We start from the raw sequence: 23509 nt of genomic DNA, 5'->3' as shown, positions 1-23509 counted from the left end.
GGTCAGATGATGTGGTTCGGCTCCTGTCCCCAGATATTCACTGTCCCAAGGGGGTCTATTCACTACCCATCCCCCCTCCCCCCTTCCAACCTTCTAATGTTCAGTTAGTCTTTGTTTAGTCTTTGTTTAACCACAAGTCCACAGATATTCACTTCTATTTCTTTACATAATACAAATCAGGGACACCTTGTTTGACATTAATACAAAGTATTTTATTTAGTTAACATTTCCAATCTGAATGCAGAAGCAATAAAACACAGGTACAGATTTAAAGATGCAGAATCCCAGATTGATGACCAGAGATGAAGCTAGGTAGATGTTCTCTGTAGGTAGATGTTCTCTGTGTACAGGGTGTCTACTGGGAGCAGTGGTGTGGCTCCAGTGTGTGAGTGACGGGGGTCTGGTCCTTTAGGGTGGCCTCACAGGTGACTGAGCCAGCCTTCCTCCACTGGTCAGTGGGGAGGGTGAGGCTGCTGCTCCAGCTGTAGTGACTGTCCTTCTCCAGGACCTCCAGACTCTGGCTGCCCTGCAAGGCCCCCCCGGCCCCCAGCCTCCAACCCAGCTTCCAGCCCTCCGGGAAGCCCCTGTTGGCCAGGCACACTAGAGCCACATTCCCCTGGTCCTGCTCCTCACTGGAGGGAAGTAGGACAGTCAGGGAGGGAGGTACCACACCCACTAGGAGAGAGAAGATGAGGAGGGAGAGATGGAGAGATAACATATAAGGGTTAAACTGGACAAGAACCTTGAAGAACTTTCAGCAACTTTAATATGAGGAAACAAATATGATATTCGTATTGTATAAAATAGTCTGTGAAAAAGGCAAGTTATATATAAATATATTTTACACACTCTTTAACTTCCCTCCAATATCATCGATGAAGCAACACCACACACTACAGTCAGTGATGCATTAAAGTGCAGAAAGGAAACTGACTTGCTTACAAAATAAAATGTTTAACAATGCTGCTGAACTGTTTTTGTGTATTTAAAGACATCGAACACATCAAACTATTATTTTTTGGCATATTAGGTTTTTGTCCTTGAATGATCATTAGGGTATGTGGAAACACACTCGGAATCAAATAAATTCAACAAATCAAATAAATGAAACATTAAAAACGACAACTTTTTCTGAATAATTACTTTTTATTTACTTTACCAGTATATAAATGTTCAATTGAATTTATTATAAAAAGGATGAATCTCTTGTACTTACAGTCAACAATGAGTTTGGTGCCTCCACCGAAAGTGTACCACAGTGACACAGACTCATTGAACAGCCGTACAAAAACCTCCTGCACTTTACACACACCAGTAACTCTCTACACAACACACATTCAACCCTACCACTGATTGTCTGTCAAAAACAGCATGTGTAGGTCATAACTTTTCAAATTAGTTTAAGTTTGATATTTTAGATTATTACTTTTTGCTGAATTCCCCCCTGACTATAAAATCTAAATGTTGGAGATGTGTAATATCTCTGACAAACTCACTAAGTATAAGAAGCAGCCATGTAGAATAGAAATACACCAGTATTGAATTAATAAAGTTACATGTAACTAAATACTGTAGTCAATTCCAGGCCTTCACACAGATTCAGGTAAACTATTTCCTTCCATGTTTAATATTGTTATTGTGTTGCAGTAATAGTTTCATCATCTGTCCTGAGGTAGGGTGTTTCCATAGAGGAGGTGCTTTGCATCGACAGCTCATGCTTCAGTGCTCTGGGAGTGTTTATAGCCCTGTGAACTTCAGACTGCAGGACTGAGATCTGTCCTGACACTTTAGGACTTCAGTGTTATCATTGTTGTGTTCAGTCTGTTGTCTTCTCAGAGCCACAGATGATGAGGAAGATGATGAAGATGATATCACTGATTCCACTGCTGATCACACTGGGGTTCCTGACTCAGGGTGAGAAAGTCTGCTCTCTGACCTTTCTGAACTGCCGTCTTCAGAGAGCATCAGTTAAGAACCAGTGAAGTTTTGGCAACAGGAGTTTGAGAAGCCTCTATGATACTGCTTGTACATGGTGAGAGATTACAGTTATTTTATATGGATTCTGTTGACTTGTTCTCCACCTCTCATTTCTAGAATCGTCTGCTGGAGTTGTGACTCAGTCTCCTACTGTCAAGTCTGTTCGTCTGGGAGAGACTGTATATCTGAGCTGCACAGCCAGTAAGGGGGTGGATGATGACCTGAGCTGGTACCTGCAGAAACCTGGACAGTCCCCTCAACTCCTATTCTATAAAATAAGTCGACGTCATTCTGAAACTCCTGGTCATTTCAGTAGCAGTGGATCTCAACCAGATTTTACTCTGACCATCAGTGTAGTCCAGGTTGAGGATGTAGGAGATTACTACTGCATGGGTTTGTACACTGATGGGAGCACACAGTGATTTAGAGTCGTACAAAAACCTCCCTCAGTCAGACTGCCCAGAAACTGTACTGCTGCAGCTGGGACCTACTGCAGGTGTTGAGGAACAACAGACTATGATATGAAACACTGGTCCACTGAACACACAGCGTTAGACAGTTCCACACCAAGACAATGTTACTCTGGTTACTCACGACAGGATCATAGTTCACCCAACCACCTCCTCTACACAACCACAACCTTTACTTCACCTCTGGAGTGGTCAGATAAAAATGAATTGTGTAGAACAGACATCATTATTTGTCAAAAAGAACATGTAGTGTTAGCTCTACTCATTGTATTTCTATCTTTAATGTTTTAAACGTTTCATCTCACTGAACGCAGGCTTGATTTGCATGGTCAGGGTCAGATGGTTTAGCTTCTACTAGTTTAGAGAAGTTCTGTCCCCAGGGGGTTGGTCAGACAGACAGACAGACGGACGGACAGAGAGAGAGAGAGAGAGAGAGAGAGAGAGAGAGAGAGAGAGAGAGAGAGAGAGAGAGAGAGAGAGAGAGAGAGAGAGAGAGAGAGTGTGAGAGTGTGAGAGAGATTGAAAAAGCAAAACACACATTCAACAAATAGTCATTTGGTCTTAGAAAGAGAAATATAAACCTGACAAAGAATTAGATCTAGCTGTAGATACATTTCCATTTGTTGTCACAGTAAATAAATTAGTCAACTAATCCATCATGTTATTTTCCAAATCCAACTTTATTAGAACTGAGGCAGACAGCAACATCACAGTAACAGTCTGTATCTATACAATACACATTACTACCCAGGATGTGGTCTCCCCAGCAGTACTAGAGTTTACTCAGTACACTACTCTAACACTCTAACACACTACTACTGCTCCAACCAGGCCCCAGACCAGACCAGAGCCTCGTCTACTCCTGCTTCCCCAGACAGAGCTCCTGTTGTGGGCCTCCTCCAGTAGGTCCTAGACCAGACACTGGCTCCTACGAAGGGGGGAGGCCTGGGTGTGTTGGAAGTGGGAGACCCTGCAGGTGTAGAGCTCTCCCTGCTCCCAGCCTGCCTTGCTCAGGGTCAGGATGCTGCTGCGTCTGTAAAGGCCTTCCTTCTCTTCTTCTGGACTGGTCCTGACCCCCTGGCTCACCTCCAGCCCGTCCACCTCCCAGCTCACCAGCGCCCCCTGAGGGGAGTAGTCAGTCAGCAGACAGGCCAGTGAGGCAGAGCCTCCAGAGAGCTGCTCTGAGGAGGGGGGGAGCAGAGACACCGTGGGACTGACAGTAGGACCAGCTGGAGAGAAGAGAACATTTTAATGTTACATTCCAGAGGAGAGAGAAATAGAGTTCTATAAAATACACAACTTATTAAGGTTCACAGAGAACACCTCACAACTCAACAACAATTACATCAATGCACAATAAAGTACATCACTGTTGCTGAGTTTTTATTTATCCATGTATTTTCATGTATATTTGCTGTACTAGGGACAAAGACCTCATTCATTAAGGATCTTATCGCTCAATAACACTGCTGGAAGCAGATATTAAGTAACTTTATACTCTGCTGTGTGTTGTGGTGCACCTTCCATGTCCCTTACTTCAATAAGGCGTTTAAAAGGTCAGTCTGCTGTTCAAACAACAACAACAAAATTGAACCTCTCTCAAGTTCATGACAGAACTACGGATGTAAGAAAATGTATGTAGCAATCACAGATTGCCCATTTAAAGTCAGTCCACTTCACAATAATATCAGACAATGAAAGGGACCAGAACTTTTCTGTTATACTAATAACATTCTCTGTGTAATTTGCGTGTCATAGCAGGGAACTAAACCTGATTAGCTCTTTGAATAAAAAATCTGTTTATTTTGAATAACTTGTTCAAAGACAGGTTGCTTGGCTGAACAACTGAAAGTCTCCCACAGACGGTAGCTAACATTTTGCCTTCTAAACCCTGAATTCTGAAATAAGTACTAGTATTGGGGTTTCCTTTACAGAGTTTGAGTCTTAACATGTCTGGTATATATTCTGTAGTGTTTTGAAGTAAAGGAAAAAACACTTACATCTCAGCAGCAGTTTGGTCCCTCCACCGAACGTGTACCACAGTGATACAGTCTAGTTAAGACGCCGTACAACAACCTCCTTCACACAAGAGTGAGCACACCCTGCACTAACAGAACCACTCATACAGCTCCACACAGCGTTGTACAACTTTACTATACTCATAAAGCATTACACATCTTCACATACAACTACAGTATTTGACACTCTTAATATAGGAAATATTGTAGCAAGCGATACTCATGTTTTATCATTTACAATTACATGACATTTTATTCATTTAGCAGACATTCTTATCCAGAGCACCTCTGTGCATTCATCTTAAGATAGCTAGGTGGGACAACCACAATAATTAAGCACATTATGTGCACATTATATACAGCATACTATGATTAACAAAGTCTCTGATTTGAGCTCCATAATGTCTCCACCCAAATGTTTTTAACTCCAATGATGTCATATGTTATCAGAATGCATATGGGCAGAGTGAAACATTGTTATTTGCGACAAATATCAGTATTGACAATTGTGCCATTTTACTGTCAACAAAAGAAATATAAAGCAATTCACATGATGATTATTTGCAGTTTATTATTCTGTCCTGAGGTAGGGTGTTTCCATAGAGGAGGTGCTTTGCATTGGCAGCTCATGCTTCAGTGCTCTGGGAGTGTTTATAGCCCTGTGAGTTTCAGACTACAGGACTGAGATCTGTCCATCAACACAACAGAAACCACGGCAACCATGACTCTGATCACCATCTTCATCTGGACACTGGTCTGCTGCTGTCTCAAAGGTCTGTTGTTTTATAACTCTTACAATGGAAAAATACATGTTGAGTACCTTGTATAATCATTGAAATGGATCTTAATGAATAAACATCCCTGTATAAAATATGATGAAATATAAATGATTTGTTATTTATACTCGTTGATCAATTCATATTCTTCCTCTTCAGGATCCAGAGGTCAGGTGACTGTGACTCAGCCTCCTGTAGTGACATTTTCTCCAGGAGACCCTGTGACTCTAACCTGTACAACCAACCCTAAAGTGCACAGATACAGTGATGGAGATGAGGGTGCGTTCTGGTATCAACAGAGACCTGGAGAAGCTCCCAAACTCCTGATAATATACGCAAATCAACTGCTAGATGGGATTCCTGCTAGATTCAGTGGCAGTGGGTCTGAGAGGGACTTCACTCTGACCATCAGTGGAGTCCAGGCTGAAGATGCAGCCATTTACTACTGTCAGAGTTACCACGGTAGTACTGTGTTCACACAGTGATTTAGAGCCGTACAAAAACCTCCTGTACAAAATGACACACATCACTGATCCACTGAACACAGAACTAAGGGTCTTGTTATATGACATCACCAAGTATAAACACTTTACTAACTCACAGAAACAATGGTTACAAACTAGTATCATAACTCTTCCAACCTCCAATGTCTACAAATGTCCTCAGGAAGATACAGGTGAAATAGTCCCATAGACTATAAAAAAAGTTGGTATGCCACAGTGATTGGTTGGTCAACCAGACACACACAGCTGGCTAACACATCTGTGGAGCAGTATTGAGTGTGTAAGTGCATGACTGTGTGTGACAGAGAGAGAGCCCTGTGAAACAGAAACTTAGATTTGCATGGCCCCTCTCCCAGAATAGAGCAGTACACTCCCCAGATGTTCCCCCATCCTTAACACCCCACCAGCGCTAGACCAGAGGAGGTCAAAGATCAAAGTCAGAGGTTAGATGTCAGTCACAGGTCCTTTTATAGGTCACTGCACTAGTCTTGTGTGGTGTACACAGGAAGAGGTTGGACACCGGACGTCAGCCAGACTGGTAGAGGTCAAAGATTTTAAAAAGTCAGAGGTCAGTTCCCCAGGGAAGAGAGTCATTCCAACCCCAATATGCCACCAGACTGCCTGTCACTTTGTTCTAGTCAGCTTTTAGTTAGAGACTAGATGATGAGAGCACCATTTACTAAGGTCACATTTTACATCCCTAGTGCCCACTAGAATGGCATGAGGAAGTATTAGATAACTAGTGATGTACATCTGAAGATTCATCATGAATTCATCAGGAATCAGCACTGAGACAGATTCAACATTAATTCACCAGGAATCAGCACTGAGACAGATTCATCATGAATTCATCAGGAATCAGTACTGAGACAGATTCATCATGAATTCATCAGGAATCAGCACTGAGACAGATTCATCATGAATTCATCAGGAATCAGCACTGAGACAGATTCATCAGGAATCAGCACTGAGCCAGTTTCATCATGAATTCATCATGAATCAGCACTGAGACAGATTCAACATTAATTCATCAGAAATCAGCACTGAGACAGATTCATCATGAATTCATCAGGAATCAGTACTGAGACAGATTCATCATGAATTCATCAGGAATCAGCACTGAGACAGATTCAGCATGAATTCATCAGGAATCAGCACTGAGACAGATTCATCAGGAATCAGCACTGAGCCAGTTTCATCATGAATTCATCAGGAATCAGCACTGAGCCAGATTCAACATTAATTCATCATGAATCAGCACTGAGCCAGTTTCATCAGGAATTCATCATGAATCAGCACTGAGACAGTTTCATCATGAATTCATCATGAATCAGCACTGAGACAGATGGAAGTCTTCATCTCAGTTTAGAATACCTCCAGGGTCACTGACAGGTCAGCCAGTGGCAAAGGTCAACAGTTCCAAAATCACATGCTCAGACACACACAACCTCCTAATGCCTCCACCAGTACCTGTCCTGTACCACACTGGGGCATCTCCCAGACCTAACCCTGAGTAATCTAGACTAGATATCAGACAGAGGATAACATTCACCTCTAGCTGATATGTCTGACCTAGCAAGGTCAAGAATCTGATATAAATGGGTTCTTACACGCTAAGAATTCTTTATTACACCATATTGGAGAGTATAAATGCCATTTAAGATTAGATCTCATATGTTTCTCTGTATTTATTTATTTAATTAGGCAAGTCAGTAAAGAACAAATTGTTATTTACAATGACGGCCTACAATGGACAAACCCGGGCCAATTGTGCGCTCCCCTATGGGATTCCCAATCACAGGCCGGATGTGATACAGCCTGGAGTCAAACCAGGGTGTCTGTAGTAACGCCTCTAGCACTGAGATGCAGCACCTTAGACCACTGTGCCACTCAGGAGCCCTGTAGCTTTCCACACATTTACTGAATATGCTATAATGGATCCAAACAACAAGTCCACCTGATGCTTTTGTTCTCTGTAATGTTGCATATTCAATATGTGGTCTCTTTCTCCCCCAAATGAACAACTTCATTACAGAGTCAAGTTTAGACCAATAGTCTATAGGAGGCGGCAGTGGGAACATGGAACTGGTAAAATTGATACGAAGGAGGACATTCATTTTAATCATTGAGATTATAGCATGTAAAGAAGTGGCCATAGCAGACCATCTTTTTATGTATTTCTGGATATTCTGAAAGGTTTCTAAGTAGTTCTTCCTGAAAGTAGTGTGAATAGAGGGGGTTATTTAATGTCTAAGTAGTTCTTCCTGAAAGTAGTGTGAATAGAGGGGGTTAAGTAATGTCTAAGTAGTTCTTCCTGAAAGTAGTGTGAATAGAGGGGGTTAAGTAATGTCTAAGTAGTTCTTCCTGAAAGTAGTGTGAATAGAGGGGGTTATTTAATGTCTAAGTAGTTCTTCCTGAAAGTAGTGTGAATAGAGGGGGTTAAGTAATGTCTAAGTAGTTCTTCCTGAAAGTAGTGTGAATAGAGGGGGTTAAGTAATGTCTAAGTAGTTCTTCCTGAAAGTAGTGTGAATAGAGGGGGTTAAGTAATGTCTAAGTAGGTCTTCCTGAAAGTAGTGTGAATAGAGGGGGTTAAGTAATGTCTAAGTAGTTCTTCCTGAAAGTAGTGTGAATAGAGGGGGTTAAGTAATGTCTAAGTAGGTGGTTTGTTTCTTCACTGGGATAAAGGGTGGTAGTTGCTTCCCTTAGCTGAGTTAAGAGGTAGTAGATCTGTTTTAGACCAGTTGATCTTGTAACCAGACCGTGACCTGAATGCTGTGAAAACAGACATTATTGTCTGGAGGGATTTCTGAACCTTTGCAACGTAAAGCAGTATGTCATCTGCATATAGAGAACTTGCTTGTTAAGCCAAGGTTGGAAATGTACTGCCACCTGCCATAATGGAATGTTTCCACATGAGGATAATGCATTGGCTGATTCCTCCTGATGACCTGGATGGAATTATGTGATCATTCCTTAACCCATAGGAATTCCCACCTAGTTGGCTAATTCAAAATGGTGGAATTCCTCAATGGCAATGTCCATGCAAAACGGTTATATCCATCTGAGGCCTCAATCATTATTTATGGTCTGAACTGAACTTCAGCATGACACCATTTTAGCACAAGTCTAGAATATCAAGTATAGAATAGCAATACACTAGTATTGAATGGATACACTTAAATGTAACTAAATTCTATGGTCAATTACAGGCTTGCCACAGATTTAGGTAAGCTATTTCCTTCCATGTTTAAGATTATTGTGTTTATGTCATTGCATTAACAGTTTCATCATCTGTCCTGAGGCAGGGTATTTCCATAGAGCAGGTGCTTTGCATTGGCAGCTCATTCTTCAGTGCTCTGGGAGTGTTTATAGCCCTGAGAGTTTCACACTTCATGAATTATATCTGTCCTGACAGTAAGACTGCAGTGTTTGCAGAATTGGGTCCAGTCTGTAGTCTTCTCAGAGCCACAAATGATGATGAAGATGATGAAGATGATATCACTGATACCACTGCTGATCATACTGGGGTTCCTGACCCGAGGTTAGAAATTCTCAGCATCTCTCACTGTGGTCTACTGGTTTTAGCAGGTTTTAATGGGCCTGTACATGTTTGTACATGGAAAATGTTTTCAATGCTTTTCATCTGGATTATTAAGACGACTCAAAGCTAATTTCTCCATTTCAATTTCAGAGTCATCTGCACAACGTGTCCTGAATCAAGCTGATGAATCTAAGTCAGTTCGTCTGGGAGACAGCGTGTCTATCAAAGCTGTTGCAAGTTCAACCGGTATTGATGATGACATGAGCTGGTACCTGCTGAAACCTGGACAGGCTCCTAAACTCCTCATCTATAAAGTAGAAACCCTTCAGTCTGGAACACCATCTAGATTCAGTGGCAGTAGATCAGGTACTGAGTACACTCTTACAATCAGTGATTTCCAAGCTGAAGATGCAGGAGATTACTATGGTATGGGTGTATATGGCGCCCCAGAGCTTTTCACACAATGATTTAGAGTCGTACAAAAACCTCCCTCAGTCAGACTGCACAGAGACTGTACTGCTGCAGCTGGGACCTACTGCAGGTGTTGAGGAACAACAGACTATGATATGAAACACTGGTTCACTGAACACACAACTCAGGTCCTGGTTATATGACATCACCAAGCATAAATAACCACTACTTTACCACCAATGGTCAGATAATGTGGTTCCCAGAATAGAGCACCTCTGTCCCCTGATATTCATAACCACCACTTTACCCCCATTCTGAAAATCTGGTTACAACTCACAAATTAATCTCAAATTCACAAAATAATTTAGTCATGATCAAAACTAACATCTATATCCCATAACCTCCTCCCATGTCTATAATGGTCAGATGATGTGGTTCAGCTCCTGTCCCCAGATATTCACTGTCCCAAGGGGGTCTATTCACTACCCCTCCCCCCCTTCCAACCTTCTAATGTTCAGTTAGTCTTTGTTTAACCACAAGCTCACAGATATTCACTTCTATTTCTTTACATAATACAAATCAGGGACACCTTGTTTGACATTAATACAAAGTATTTTATTTAGTTAACATTTCCAATCTGAATGCAGAAGCAATAAAACACACGTACAGACGCAGAATCCCAGATTGATGACCAGAGATGAAGCTCTAGATAGATATCTAGAATGATAGAATGACAGATAGGTAGATGTTCTCTGTGTACAGGGTGTCTACTGGGAGCAGTGGTGTGGCTCCAGTGTGTGAGTGACGGGGGTCTGGTCCTTTAGGGTGGCCTCACAGGTGACTGAGCCAGCCTTCCTCCACTGGTCAGTGGGGAGGGTGAGACTGCTGCTCCAGCTGTAGTGACCATCCTTCTCCAGGACCTCCAGACTCTGGCTGCCCTGCAAGGCCCCCCCGGCCCCCAGCCTCCAACCCAGCTTCCAGCCCCCCGGGAAGCCCCTGTTGGCCAGGCACACTAGGGCCACATTCCCCTGGTCCTGCTCCTCACTGGAGGGAAGTAGGACGGTCAGGGAGGGAGGTACCACACCCACTAGGAGAGAAGATGAGGGGGGAGAGATGGAGAGATGACATGTAAGGGTTAAACTGGACAAGAACCTTGAAGAACTTTCAGCAACTTTAATATGAGGAAACAAATATGATATTCGTATTGTATAAAATAGTCTGTGAAAAAGGCAAGTTATATATAAATATATTTTACACACTCTTTAACTTCCCTCCAATATCATTGATGAAGCAACACCACACACTACAGTCAGTGATGCATTAAAGTGCAGAAAGGAAACTGACTTGCTTACAAAATAAAATGTTTAACAATGCTGCTGAACTGTTTTTGTGAATTTAAAGACATCGAACACATCAAACTATTATCTTTTGGCATATTAGGTTTTTGTCCTTGAATGATCATTAGGGTATGTGGAAACACACTCGGAATCAAATAAATTCAACAAATCAAATAAATTAAACATGAAAAACTACAACTTTTTCTGAATAATTACTTTTTATTTACTTTACCAGTATATAAATGTTCAATTGAATTTATTATAAAAAGGATGAATCTCTTGTACTTACAGTCAACGATGAGTTTGGTGCCTCCACCGAAAGTGTACCACAGTGACACAGACTCATTGAACAGCCGTACAAAAACCTCCTGCACTTTACACACACCAGTAACTCTCTACACAACACACATTCAACCCTACCACTGATTGTCGGTCAAAAACAGCATGTGTAGGTCATAACTTTTTACATTAATTTAAGTTTGATATTTTAGATTATTAATTTTTGCTGAATTCCCCCCTGACTATAAAATATAAATGTTGGAGATGTGTAATATCTCTGACAAACTCACTAAGTATTAATTTAAGTTTAATATTTTACATGATTACTTTTTGCTGAATTCCCCCCTGACTATAAAATATAAATGTTGGAGATGTGTAATATCTCTGACAAACTCACTAAGTATAAGAAGCAGCCATGTAGAATAGAAATACACCAGTATTTAATGAATAAAGTTACATGTAACTAAATACTGTAGTCAATTCCAGGCCTTCACACAGATTCAGGTAAACTATTTCCTTCCATGTTTAAGATTGTTATTGTGTTGCATTAACAGTTTCATCATCTGTCCTGAGGTAGGGTGTTTCCATAGAGGAGGTGCTTTGCATTGGCAGCTCATGCTTCAGTGCTCTGGGAGTGTTTATAGCCCTGTGAGTTTCAGACTGCATGACTGAGATCTGTCCTTCAACACAACAGAAACCACGGCAACCATGACTCTGATCACCATCTTCATATGGACACTGGTCTGCTGCTGTCTCAAAGGTCTGTTGTTTTATAACTCTTACAATGGAAAAATACATGTTGAGTACCTTGTATAATCATTGAAATGGATCTCAATGAATAAATGTACCTTCATAAAATATAATTAAATATAAGTCATATCTTATTCATCAATTTATATTTTTCTTCTTCAGGATCCAGAGGTCAGGTGACTGTGACTCAGCCTCCTGTAGTGACATTTTCTCCAGGAGACCCCGTCACTCTGACCTGTACAACCAACCCTAAAGTGTACACAGACAGTGATGGAGATGAAGCTGTGTCCTGGTATCAACAGAGACCTGGAGAAGCTCCCAAACTCCTGATAAGATATGCAAAGAAACGGTTAGATGGGATTCCTGCTAGATTCAGTGGCAGTGGGTCTGAGAGGGACTTCACTCTGACCATCAGTGGAGTCCAGGCTGAAGATTCAGCAGTTTACTACTGTCAGAGTTTCCACTATCTCAATAGTAATAATGTGTTCACACAGTGATTTATAGACGTACAAAAACCTCCTGTACAAAATGACACACATCACTGATCCACTGAACACAGAACTAAAGGTCTTGTTATATGACACCAAGTATAAGCACTTTACTATCTCACAGAAATAATGGTTACAAACTAATATAGTTCCCTAACCCTTCCAACCTTCCATGTCTACAAATGTTCCTTCTTATCAGAAAGATACAGGTAAAATAGTCCTGTTGAGGATGAATAATCTATATCATGACAACATAAAATCATGTGTAGCAAAAAAGGTGGTGTGCCTCAATGCTTGGTTGGTCAACCAGACACACACAGCTGGCTAACACATCTGTGGAGCAGTATTGAGTGTGTAAGTGCATGACTGTGTGTGACAGAGAGAGAGCCCTGTGAAACAGAAACTTAGATTAACATGGCCCCTCTCCCAGAATAGAGCAGTACACTCCCCAGATGTTCCCCCATCCTTAACACCCCACCAGCGCTAGACCAGAGGAGGATGGCCAGGCGACATCAGCCAGACTGGAAGAGGGGAGATATCAAAAGTTCAGATGTCAGATGTCAGTCTCAGGTCATTTCATAAGTCAGTTCACTAGTCTTGTGGTGTGGAAATGGTTGGGCACCGGAAGTCCCTGTATAAAATGATGAAATATAAATGATCTGTTATTTTTACTTGTTGATCAATTCATATTCTTCCTCTTCAGGATCCAGAGGTCAGGTGACTGTGACTCAGCCTCCTGTAGTGACATTTTCTCCAGGAGACCCTGTGACTCTAACCTGTACAACCAACCCTAAAGTGCACAGATACAGTGATGGAGATGAGGGTGCGTTCTGGTATCAACAGAGACCTGGAGAAGCTCCCAAACTCCTGATAAGATATGCAAAGAAACGGTTAGATGGAATTCCTGCTAGATTCAGTGGCAGTGGGTCTGAGAGGGACTTCACTCTGACCATCAGTGGAGTCCAGGCTGAAGATGCAGCAGTTTACTACTGTCAGAGTTTCCACTATCTCAATAGTAACAATGTGTTCACACAGTGATTTAGAGCCGTACAAAAACCTCCTGTACAAAATGACACACATCACTGATCCTGTCACTTTATTCTTGTCAGCTTTAAGTTTTCTTGCCAAAGAGAATAGTTGAACATTTTCTAAGGTCAAAGTTTACATCTCTGGTGCCCACTATAATTACATGAGGAAGGATTAGAAAGCTATTGATGTAAAGCTGAAGATTCATCATGAATTCATCAGGAATCAGCACTGAGACCGATTCAACATGAATTCATCAGGAATCAGCACTGAGACAGATTCAACATTAATTCATCAGGAATCAGCACTGAGACCGATTCAACATTAATTCATCAGGAATCAGCACTGAGCCAGATGGAAGTCCTTCATCCCAGTCTAGAATACCTCCAGGGTCACTGACAGGTCAGCCAGTGGCAAAGGTCAACAGTTCCAAAATCACATGCTCAGACACACACAACCTCCTAATGCCTCCACCAGTACCTGTCCTGTACCACACTGTGGCATCTCCCAGACCTAATCCTGAGTAAACTAGACATCAGACAGAGGACACCATTCACCTCCATGTGATATGTCTGACCTAGCAAGGTCATAGGTCAGATATGAAAGGTTGCACATTGCCTCTATGCTAGGAAGCATTACAGTACATGACCATTCCTTACATCAGTGGATGGTTTGAACAGGCTCCTGCAGGGGAGAGGACAAGGACTTACTGATAATCCTCTTTTCTTAGGAATCAAGGAAGAGGTCACAATGAATCACTCGTCAGGAGATACAGGAGGGTCAAGACGTGTGAGTGTGAGAGAGAGAGAGAGAGAGAGAGAGAGAGAGAGAGAGAGAGAGAGAGAGAGAGAGAGAGAGAGAGAGAGAGAGAGAGAGAGACATTAACTGTAGATGTAGATACAGGAGCTCCCCGGGCAGCCTAATGGATTAATAGCTGCCGTATCTGATGTGTTAACTCACCTGGTGTCCTTCATGTCAAGGCTGCCGCTTGCAGGAAGTGCCTCAGTCAGAGATAAAGTTATATCCTGTTTGCGCTGGTTTCTGACTGACACAGTACTGGAGGTAAGCAACACTCACCTCTTGGATCGCGCCACGCCCACAAACGACTCTTAGTTATTTTCTCTTCACCTTTATATTCTGCTTCCAAAAGACAAACAGAATACCTGTCTGGAACAACGCTACGAAAATGGAACCTATAAAAATCATGTAACTTAGCATCTGCTAAATGTAGAAATACTCAGTCTGCTCAACCTCAGCCTTCTCAGCTTCACATTTCACATGATCTCAAGCCATGTTTAATCTTTCCACTGCCAGTGGTTCTCCTAATCTTTTTACTGATGGTGTGTGTCGAAGAGGTCAGTGTCCTTCATCCTTCATACTGTCCATTGTCCAGGGCAGGGATTAGCTGATTGAATTGGAGTTAGTGGCCATTGTCTGATTGACAGGTCACGTGGAATGAACATGGCATGTCTTTACACGCAGACAGGACACACAGATAGAACATGGATTGTCTCTACACGCAGACAGGACACACAGATAGAACATGGCATGTCTTTACACGCAGACAGGACACACAGATAGAACATGGCATGTCTCTACACGCAGGCAGGACACACAGATAGAACATGGCATGTCTCTACACACAGATAGAACATGGCATGTCTCTACACGCATGCAGGACACACCGATAGAACATGGCATGTCTCTACATGAAAGCAGGACACACAGATAGAACATAGGATGTCTCTACATACAGACAGGACACACAGATAGAACATAGGATGTCTCTACATACAGACAGGACACACAGATAGAACATAGGATGTCTCTACATAGACAGGACACACAGATAGAACATAGGATGTCTCTACATACAGACAGGACACACAGATAGAACATGGCATGTCTCTACAAAGGGAAAACACATGCTATAGACATACATGATATAGACAGACATGATATAGACAGACATGATATAGACAGACATGGGACAGACATGAGATATCCAGGACATGGGACAGACATGAGATATGCAGGACATGGGACATATATGAGATATCCAGGACATGGGACAGACATGAGAGAGCCAGGACATGGGACAGACATGAGAGAGCCAGGACATGGGACAGACATGAGATATCCAGGACATGGGACAGACATGAGATATGCAGGACATGGGACAAACATGAGATAGCCAGGACATGGGACAGACATGATATAGCCAGGACATGGGACAAACATGAGATAGTCAGGACATGGGAAGAACATGATATAGACAGGACATGGGACAAACATGAGATAGCCGGGACATGGGACAGACATGATATAGACAGGACATGGGACAGACATGAGATATCCAGGACATGGGACAGACATGAGATACAGTGCCTTGCGAAAGTATTCGGCCCCCTTGAACTTTGCGACCTTTTGCCACATTTCAGGCTTCAAACATAAAGATATAAAACTGTATTTTTTTGTGAAGAATCAACAACAAGTGGGACACAATCATGAAGTGGAATGACATTTATTGGATATTTCAAACTTTTTTAACAAATCAAAAACTGAAAAATTGGGCGTGCAAAATTATTCAGCCCCTTTACTTTCAGTGCAGCAAACTCTCTCCAGAAGTTCAGTGAGGATCTCTGAATGATCCAATGTTGACTTAAATGACTAATGATGATAAATACAATCCACCTGTGTGTAATCAAGTCTCCGTATAAATGCACCTGCACTGTGATAGTCTCAGAGGTCCGTTAAAAGCGCAGAGAGCATCATGAAGAACAAGGAACACACCAGGCAGGTCCGAGATACTGATGTTAAGAAGTGCAACTGCAAATCTACCAAGACCTGGCCGTCCCTCTAAACTTTCAGCTCATACAAGGAGAAGACTGATCAGAGATGCAGCCAAGAGGCCCATGATCACTCTGGATGAACTGCAGAGATCTACAGCTGAGGTGGGAGACTCTCTCCATAGGACAACAATCAGTCGTATATTGCACAAATCTGGCCTTTATGGAAGAGTGGCAAGAAGAAAGCCATTTCTTAAAGATATCCATAAAAAGTGTTGTTTAAAGTTTGCCACAAGCCACCTGGGAGACACACCAAACATGTGGAAGAAGGTGCTCTGGTCAGATGAAACCAAAATTGAACTTTTTGGCAACAATGCAAAACGTTATGTTTAGCGTAAAAGCAACACAGCTGAACACACCATCCCCACTGTCAAACATGGTGGTGGCAGCATCATGGTTTGGGCCTGCTTTTCTTCAGCAGGGACAGGGAAGATGGTTAAAAGTGATGGGTGGAGCCAAATACAGGACCATTCTGGAAGAAAACCTGATGGAGTCTGCAAAAGACCTGAGACTGGGACGGAGATTTGTCTTCCAACAAGACAATGATCCAAAACATAAAGCAAAATCTACAATGGAATGGTTCAAAAATAAACATATCCAGGTGTTAGAATGGCCAAGTCAAAGTCCAGACCTGAATCCAATCGAGAATCTGTGGAAAGAACTGAAAACTGCTGTTCACAAATGCTCTCCATCCAACCTCACTGAGCTCGAGCTGTTTTGCAAGGAGGAATGGGAAAACATTTCAGTCTCTCGATGTGCAAAACTGATAGAGACATACCCCAAGCGACTTACAGCTGTAATCGCAGCAAAAGGTGGCGCTACAAAGTATTAACTTAAGGGGGCTGAATAATTTTGCACGCCCAATTTTTCAGTTTTTGATTTGTTAAAAAAGTTTGAAATATCCAATAAATGTCGTTCCACTTCATGATTGTGTCCTACTTGTTGTTGATTCTTCACAAAAAAATACAGTTTTATATCTTTATGTTTAAAGCCTGAAATGTGGCAAAAGGTCGCAAAGTTCAAGGGGGCCGAATACTTTCGCAAGGCACTGTAGCCAGGACATGGGACAGACATGATATAGCCAGGACATGGGACAGACATGAGATAGACAGGACATGGGACAGACATGAGATATCCAGGACATGGGACAGACATGATATAGACAGGACATGGGACAGACATGAGATATCCAGGACATGGGACAGACATGAGATAGCCAGGACATGGGACAGACATGATATAGACAGGACATGGGACAGACATGAGATATCCAGGACATGGGACAGACATGAGATAGCCAGGACATGGGACAGACATGATATAGCCAGGACATGGGACAGACATGAGATAGACAGGACATGGGACAGACATAAGATATCCAGGACATGGGACAGACATGATATAGACAGGACATGAGACAGACATGAGATATCCAGGACATGGGACAGACATGAGATAGCCAGGACATGGGACAGACATGAGATAGCCAGGACATGGGACAGACATGAGATAGCCAGGACATGGGACAGACATGATATAGCCAGGACATGGGACAGACATGATATAGCCAGGACATGGGACAGACATGATATAGACAGGACATGGGACAGACATGATATAGACAAGACATGGGACAGACATGATAAAGCCAGGACATGGGACAAACATGATATAGCCAGGACATGGGACAGACATGATTTAGACAGGACATGGGACAGACATGATATAGACAGGACATGGGACAAACATGATAAAGCCAGGACATGGGACAAACATTATAAAGCCAGGACATGGGACAGACATGATATAGCCAGGATATGGGACAGACATGATTTAGACAGGACATGGGACAGACATGATATAGACAGGACATGGGACAAACATGAGATAGTCAGGACATGGGACAGACATGAGATAGCCAGGACATGGGACAGACATGATATAGACAGGACATGGGACAAACATGAGATAGTCAGGACATGGGACAGACATGATTTAGACAGGACATGGGACAGACATGATTTAGACAGGACATGGGACAGACATGATATAGACAGGACATGGGACAGACATGATATAGACAGGACATGGGACAAACATGAGATAGTCAGGACATGGGACAGACATGATATAGACAGGACATGGGACAGACATGATTTAGACAGGACATGGGACAAACATGATATAGCCAGGACATGGGACAAACATGATAAAGCCAGGACATGGGACAAACATGAGATAGCCAGGACATGGGACAGACATGATATAGCCAGGACATGGGACAGACATGATATAGACAGGACATGGGAAGAACATGATATAGACAGGACATGGGACAGACATGATATAGCCAGGACATGGGACAGACATGATATAGACAGGACATGGGACAGACATGATATAGTCAGGACATGGGACAGACATGATATAGACAGGACATGGGAAGAACATGATATAGACAGGACATGGGACAGACATGATATAGCCAGGACATGGTACAGACATGATATAGACAGGACATGGAACAGACATGAGATAGCCAGGACATGGGACAGACATGATATAGACAGGACATGGGAAGAACATGATATAGACAGGACATGGGATAGATATGATATTAAAAGTCAGGCAGCTACATTATGGGACACTCAGATCAGGCTTCATTACCTAAGGCCTTTTTTATTGTCATGTGACCCTCCAGATGAGGAAAACTATGTCTCTGACCAAAGCCCATTCTAAAGCTCTCACCCAGGATAATGTCCTGGTTCTAAACCAATGTCTGTAAAGGAAACACTATGCAGTCATCAAGGTCCTTGAAGAATGTGTGTTAACAGATCCTTAGGAACTTTTACAGCTGCACCATCGAGAGCATCCTGACTGGTTGTATCACCGTCTGGAATGGCAACTGCACCACCCTCGACCGGAAGGCCCTACAGAGGGTGATGCAGACAGCCCAGCGCATCACTGGGGGTGAGCTACCAGCCATCCAGGACGTACATGCCAGGCCGTGTCTGAGAAAGGCCTGAAAAATTGCCAAAGACTCCAGGCACCCGAGACATGGACCAACAGACTTCTAAACAGCTTCTATCCCCTGGCCATTAATGTCTAACTACTACTGCTCCCCCTCACACCTACGCTGCTGCTCAAATGATGATTGATTTCCATTACCATTAGTATCTATCTATTTATCCTGCTACTGGTAACCATTACTCCTGTTTACATGTATATATTACCACTACTATACTACCATAAGTATGTATATATTCCTGCTCACTTTTAAGCCCATTTTACATGTATATCCTTCTATCACACACACACACACACACACACACACACACACACACACACACACACACACACACACACACACACACACACACACACACACACACACACACACACACACACACACACACACACACAGACACACACAGACACACACAGACACACACAGACACACACAGACACACACACACACAGACACAGTTTACTGCTAGCAGCCAGCAGGCAATCCCTATAAGTCCTGACATTAGAACTGCTGGGAGAAGCACCTGTGAGCCCTGAATAGACCAACGAGGATAAATAATCACTAAGCTTTGGCAACAACACACAACAAAGGAACATCCTTCACCAATGGTAGGGGGGGAAGGGGGGAACGATTAAAAAGTATTAGTCGGTTGTTTTTTCCAGTATAGGGTTCAGGATTCCTGTAGATATCCAACTGAGGAGCCCAATAAGGATCAGTGTTTTGTTGCTTTTTTTGATTGGCTGTCTTGATTTAGCTTCCAAAGTGTTGCAATGTTGTGTTTGATTGTTTTAGCTGTAGTGGATGTTACTTTAATCCTTCACAAACCATCCATAAGGCCTACAGTGCATTTGGAAAGTATTTCATTTTGTTAGGTTACGGCCTTATCCTAAAATGTATTAAATCATTTTTTCCCTCATCAATCTAGACACAATACCTCATAATGACAAAGTAAAAACAGGTGTTTAGAAATGTTTGCAAATATATAGAAATAAAAAAACGGAAATATAACATTTACATAAGTATTCATACCTTTTACGCAGTATATTGTTGAAGCCCCTTTGGCAGCGATTACAACCTCAAGTCTTATTGGGTATGACGCTACAAGCTTGGCACACCTGTATTTGGGGAGTTTCCCCAGTCTTCTCTGCAGATCCTCTCAAGTTTTGTCAGGTTGGATGGGGAGCGTTGCTGCACAGCTATTTTCAGGTCTCTCCAGAGATGTTTGATCGGATTCAAGTCCGGGCTTTGGTTGGGCCACTCAAGGACATTCAGAGAACTGTCATGAAGCCACTCTTGCGTTGTCTTGGCTGTGTGCTTAGGGTCGTTGTCCTGTTGGAAGTTAAAACCTTCACCCCAGGTCCTGAGAGATCTGGAGCAGGTTTTCATCAAGGATCTATCTATACTTTGCTCCATTCATCTTTCCCTTGATCCTGACTAGTCTCCCAGTCCCTGCCGCTGAAAAACATCCCCACAGCATGATACTGCCACCACCATGCCTCACCGAAGGGATGATGTCAGGTTTCCTTCAGACGTGATGCTTGGCATTCAGGCCAAAGAGTTCAATACTGGTTTCATCAGACCAGAGAATCTTGTTTCTCATGGTCTGAGAGTCCTTTAGGCGCCTTTTGGCAAACTCCAAGTGGTCTGTCATGTGCCTTTTACTGAGGAGTGGCTTCAGTCTGGCCATTTTACCATAAAGGCCTGATTTGTGAAGTGCTGCAGGGATGGTTGTCCTTCTGGAAGGTTCTCCCATCTCCACAGAGGAACTCTGGAGCTCTGTCAGAGTGACCATCGGGTTCTTAGTCACCTCCCTGACCAAGGCCCTTCTCCCCTGATTGCTCAATTTGTCCGGGCGGCCAGCTCTAGGAAGATTCTTGGTGGTTCCAAACTTCTTCCATTTAAGAATTATGGAGCCCACTGTGTGCTTGGGGACCTTCAATGTTGCAGAAATGTTTTGGTACCCTTCCCCAGATCTGTGCCTCGACACAATCCTCTTGAAGCTCTACGGACAATTCCTTCAACCTCATGGCTTGGTTTTTACTCTGGCATGCACTGTCAACTGTGGGACTTTATATAGACAGGTGTGTGCATTTCCAAATCATGTCCAATCAATTGAATTTACCACAGGTGGACTCCAATCAAGTTGTAGAAACATCTCAAGAATGATCAATGGAAACAGGATGCACCTGAGCTCAATTTAGAGTCTCATAGCAAAGGGTCTGAATACTCATGTTATTTTTTTTCATTTTTTTAATACATTTGCAAACATTTCTAAAAATCTGTTTTTGCTTTGTTATTATGGGATATTGTGTGTAGATTGATGAGTAAAAAATGTTAGAATCCATTTTAGGATAAGGCTGTAACGTGGCAAAATGTGGAAAAAGTCAAGGGGTCTGAATACATTCCGAAGGCACTGTATATGCTTGATTTTCATATCAACTTACCTCTGTCATGTACTGTCATGTTGTCTTGTCTCTGTCCTTTCCCTTCACCCTGTCTCCCTCTGCTGGTCGTGTTAGGTTACCTTTTCTCCCCCGCTTTCCCCCAGCTGTCCCTTGTCTCCTCTAACTACCCATTCACCCCGTTCCCCACCTGTTCCCTTTTTCCCTCTGATTAGGTCCCTATATCTCTCTCTGTTTCTGCTCCTGTCCTTGTCGGATTCTTGTTTGTTTGTGTCATTCATGCCTGAACCAGACTGCCGTCATGTTTGCTGTAACCTTGTCCTGTCCTGTCGGAATCTGCCGGTCCATCTGAGCCTACCTATGTTTGGTAATTAAAGAAGCTCTGTTTAAGTTGATTCGCTTTTGGGTCCTCATTCACGCACCGTAACAGAAGAATCCGACCAAGAATGGACCCAGCGACTTCGGATCCTCTCCACTCAGCCGTCGAGATCCAGGGAGCGATGCTAGGCAGACACAAGCAGGAATTGTCTGCTGCTCGACATGCCGTTGAGACCCTGGCCACCCAAGTCTCCAACCTCACAGAACAGGTTCACCATCTCCGCCTCGATCCACCGGCCACTTCCAGGGCTTTCGAATCTCCGGAGCCCAGAATCAATAACCCGCCGTGTTACTCTGGGGAGCCCACTGAATGCCGCTCGTTCCTCACCCAGTGTGATATTGTGTTTTCTCTCCAGCCCAACACTTACTCCAGGAGCACTGCTCGTGTCGCCTACGTCATATCTCTCCTTATTGGACGGGCTCGTGAGTGGGGCACGGCAATCTGGGAGGCAAGGGCTGAGTGTACTAACCAGTATCAAGACTTTAAGGAGGAGATGATACGGGTTTTTGATCGATCTGTTTTTGGGGAGGAGGCTTCCAGGGCCCTGTCTTCCCTATGTCAAGGCAATCGATCCATAACAGACTACTCTATTGAGTTTCGCACTCTTGCTGTCTCCAGTGGCTGGAACGAGCCGGCCTTGCTCGCTCGTCTTCTGGAGGGTTTCCGCGCAGAGGTAAAGGATGAGATTCTCTCCCGGGAGGTTCCTTCCAGCGTGGATTCCTTGATTGAACTCGCTATTCGCATTGAGCGACGGGTTGATCTTCGTCACCGAGCTCGTGGAAAGGAGCTCGCGCTCTCCGTCGCCTCCCTCTCCGCATCACTACCATCTTCCTCTGCCGGCTCGGGTGCTGAGCCCATGCAGCTGGGAGGTATCCGCATCTCGACTAAGGAGAGGGAACGGAGAATCACCAACCGCCTCTGTCTCTATTGCGGTTCCGCTGGTCATTTTGTCACTTCATGTCCAGTAAAAGGCCAGAGCTCGTCAGTAAGCGGAGGGCTACTGGTGAGCGCTACTACTCCTGTCTCTCCTTCAAGATCCTGCACTACCTTGTCGGTCCATCTACGCTGGACCGGTTCGTCAGCTTCCTGCAGTGCCTTAATAGACTCTGGGGCGGAGGGCTGTTTTATGGACGAGACCTGGGCTCGGGAACATGACATTCCTCTCAGACAGTTAAAGGAGCCCACGGCCTTGTTCGCCCTGGATGGTAGTCCTCTCCCCAGGATTCAGCGTGAGACGCTACCTTTAACCCTCACTGTTTCTGGTAATCATAGTGA

The 23509-nt window shown here is 43.3% G+C and overlaps 3 long non-coding RNA genes and 1 gene segment (V, D, J or C); 2 read left to right on the top strand and 2 right to left on the bottom strand.

The window, feature by feature from the left end:
* Nucleotides 1-190: 190 nt before the first annotated feature.
* LOC118965344 (Ig lambda-3 chain C region-like) lies at nucleotides 191-11835 on the bottom strand. The segment is given in 3 exon segments: nucleotides 191-675; nucleotides 11323-11428; nucleotides 11809-11835. Coding segments are annotated over 3 exon segments (453 nt in total).
* Nucleotides 1641-3821, top strand: LOC149982301 (uncharacterized). The gene is made up of 2 exons (XR_016497078.1): nucleotides 1641-1914; nucleotides 2095-3821. It is a non-coding gene; the product is annotated as an uncharacterized LOC149982301 (long non-coding RNA).
* On the bottom strand, nucleotides 3109-4835 carry LOC118965345 (uncharacterized). Its single transcript, XR_016497077.1, has 2 exons — nucleotides 4448-4835; nucleotides 3109-3676 (listed from the first exon to the last, which is right to left on the bottom strand). It is a non-coding gene; the product is annotated as an uncharacterized LOC118965345 (long non-coding RNA).
* A 141-nt stretch (nucleotides 11836-11976) lies between the features above and the next one.
* LOC118965343 (uncharacterized) lies at nucleotides 11977-13221 on the top strand. The gene is made up of 2 exons (XR_016497079.1): nucleotides 11977-12072; nucleotides 12225-13221. It is a non-coding gene; the product is annotated as an uncharacterized LOC118965343 (long non-coding RNA).
* Nucleotides 13222-23509: the final 10288 nt, after the last annotated feature.

Source organism: Oncorhynchus mykiss, chromosome 7 (genome assembly GCF_057628025.1).
Source record: "Oncorhynchus mykiss isolate SJ-2025 chromosome 7, ASM5762802v1, whole genome shotgun sequence".
NCBI classification, from domain to species: domain Eukaryota; kingdom Metazoa; phylum Chordata; class Actinopteri; order Salmoniformes; family Salmonidae; genus Oncorhynchus; species Oncorhynchus mykiss.
Note: the sequence above shows the minus strand (reverse complement) of the source record. Positions and strands in the feature narration are given on the sequence as shown.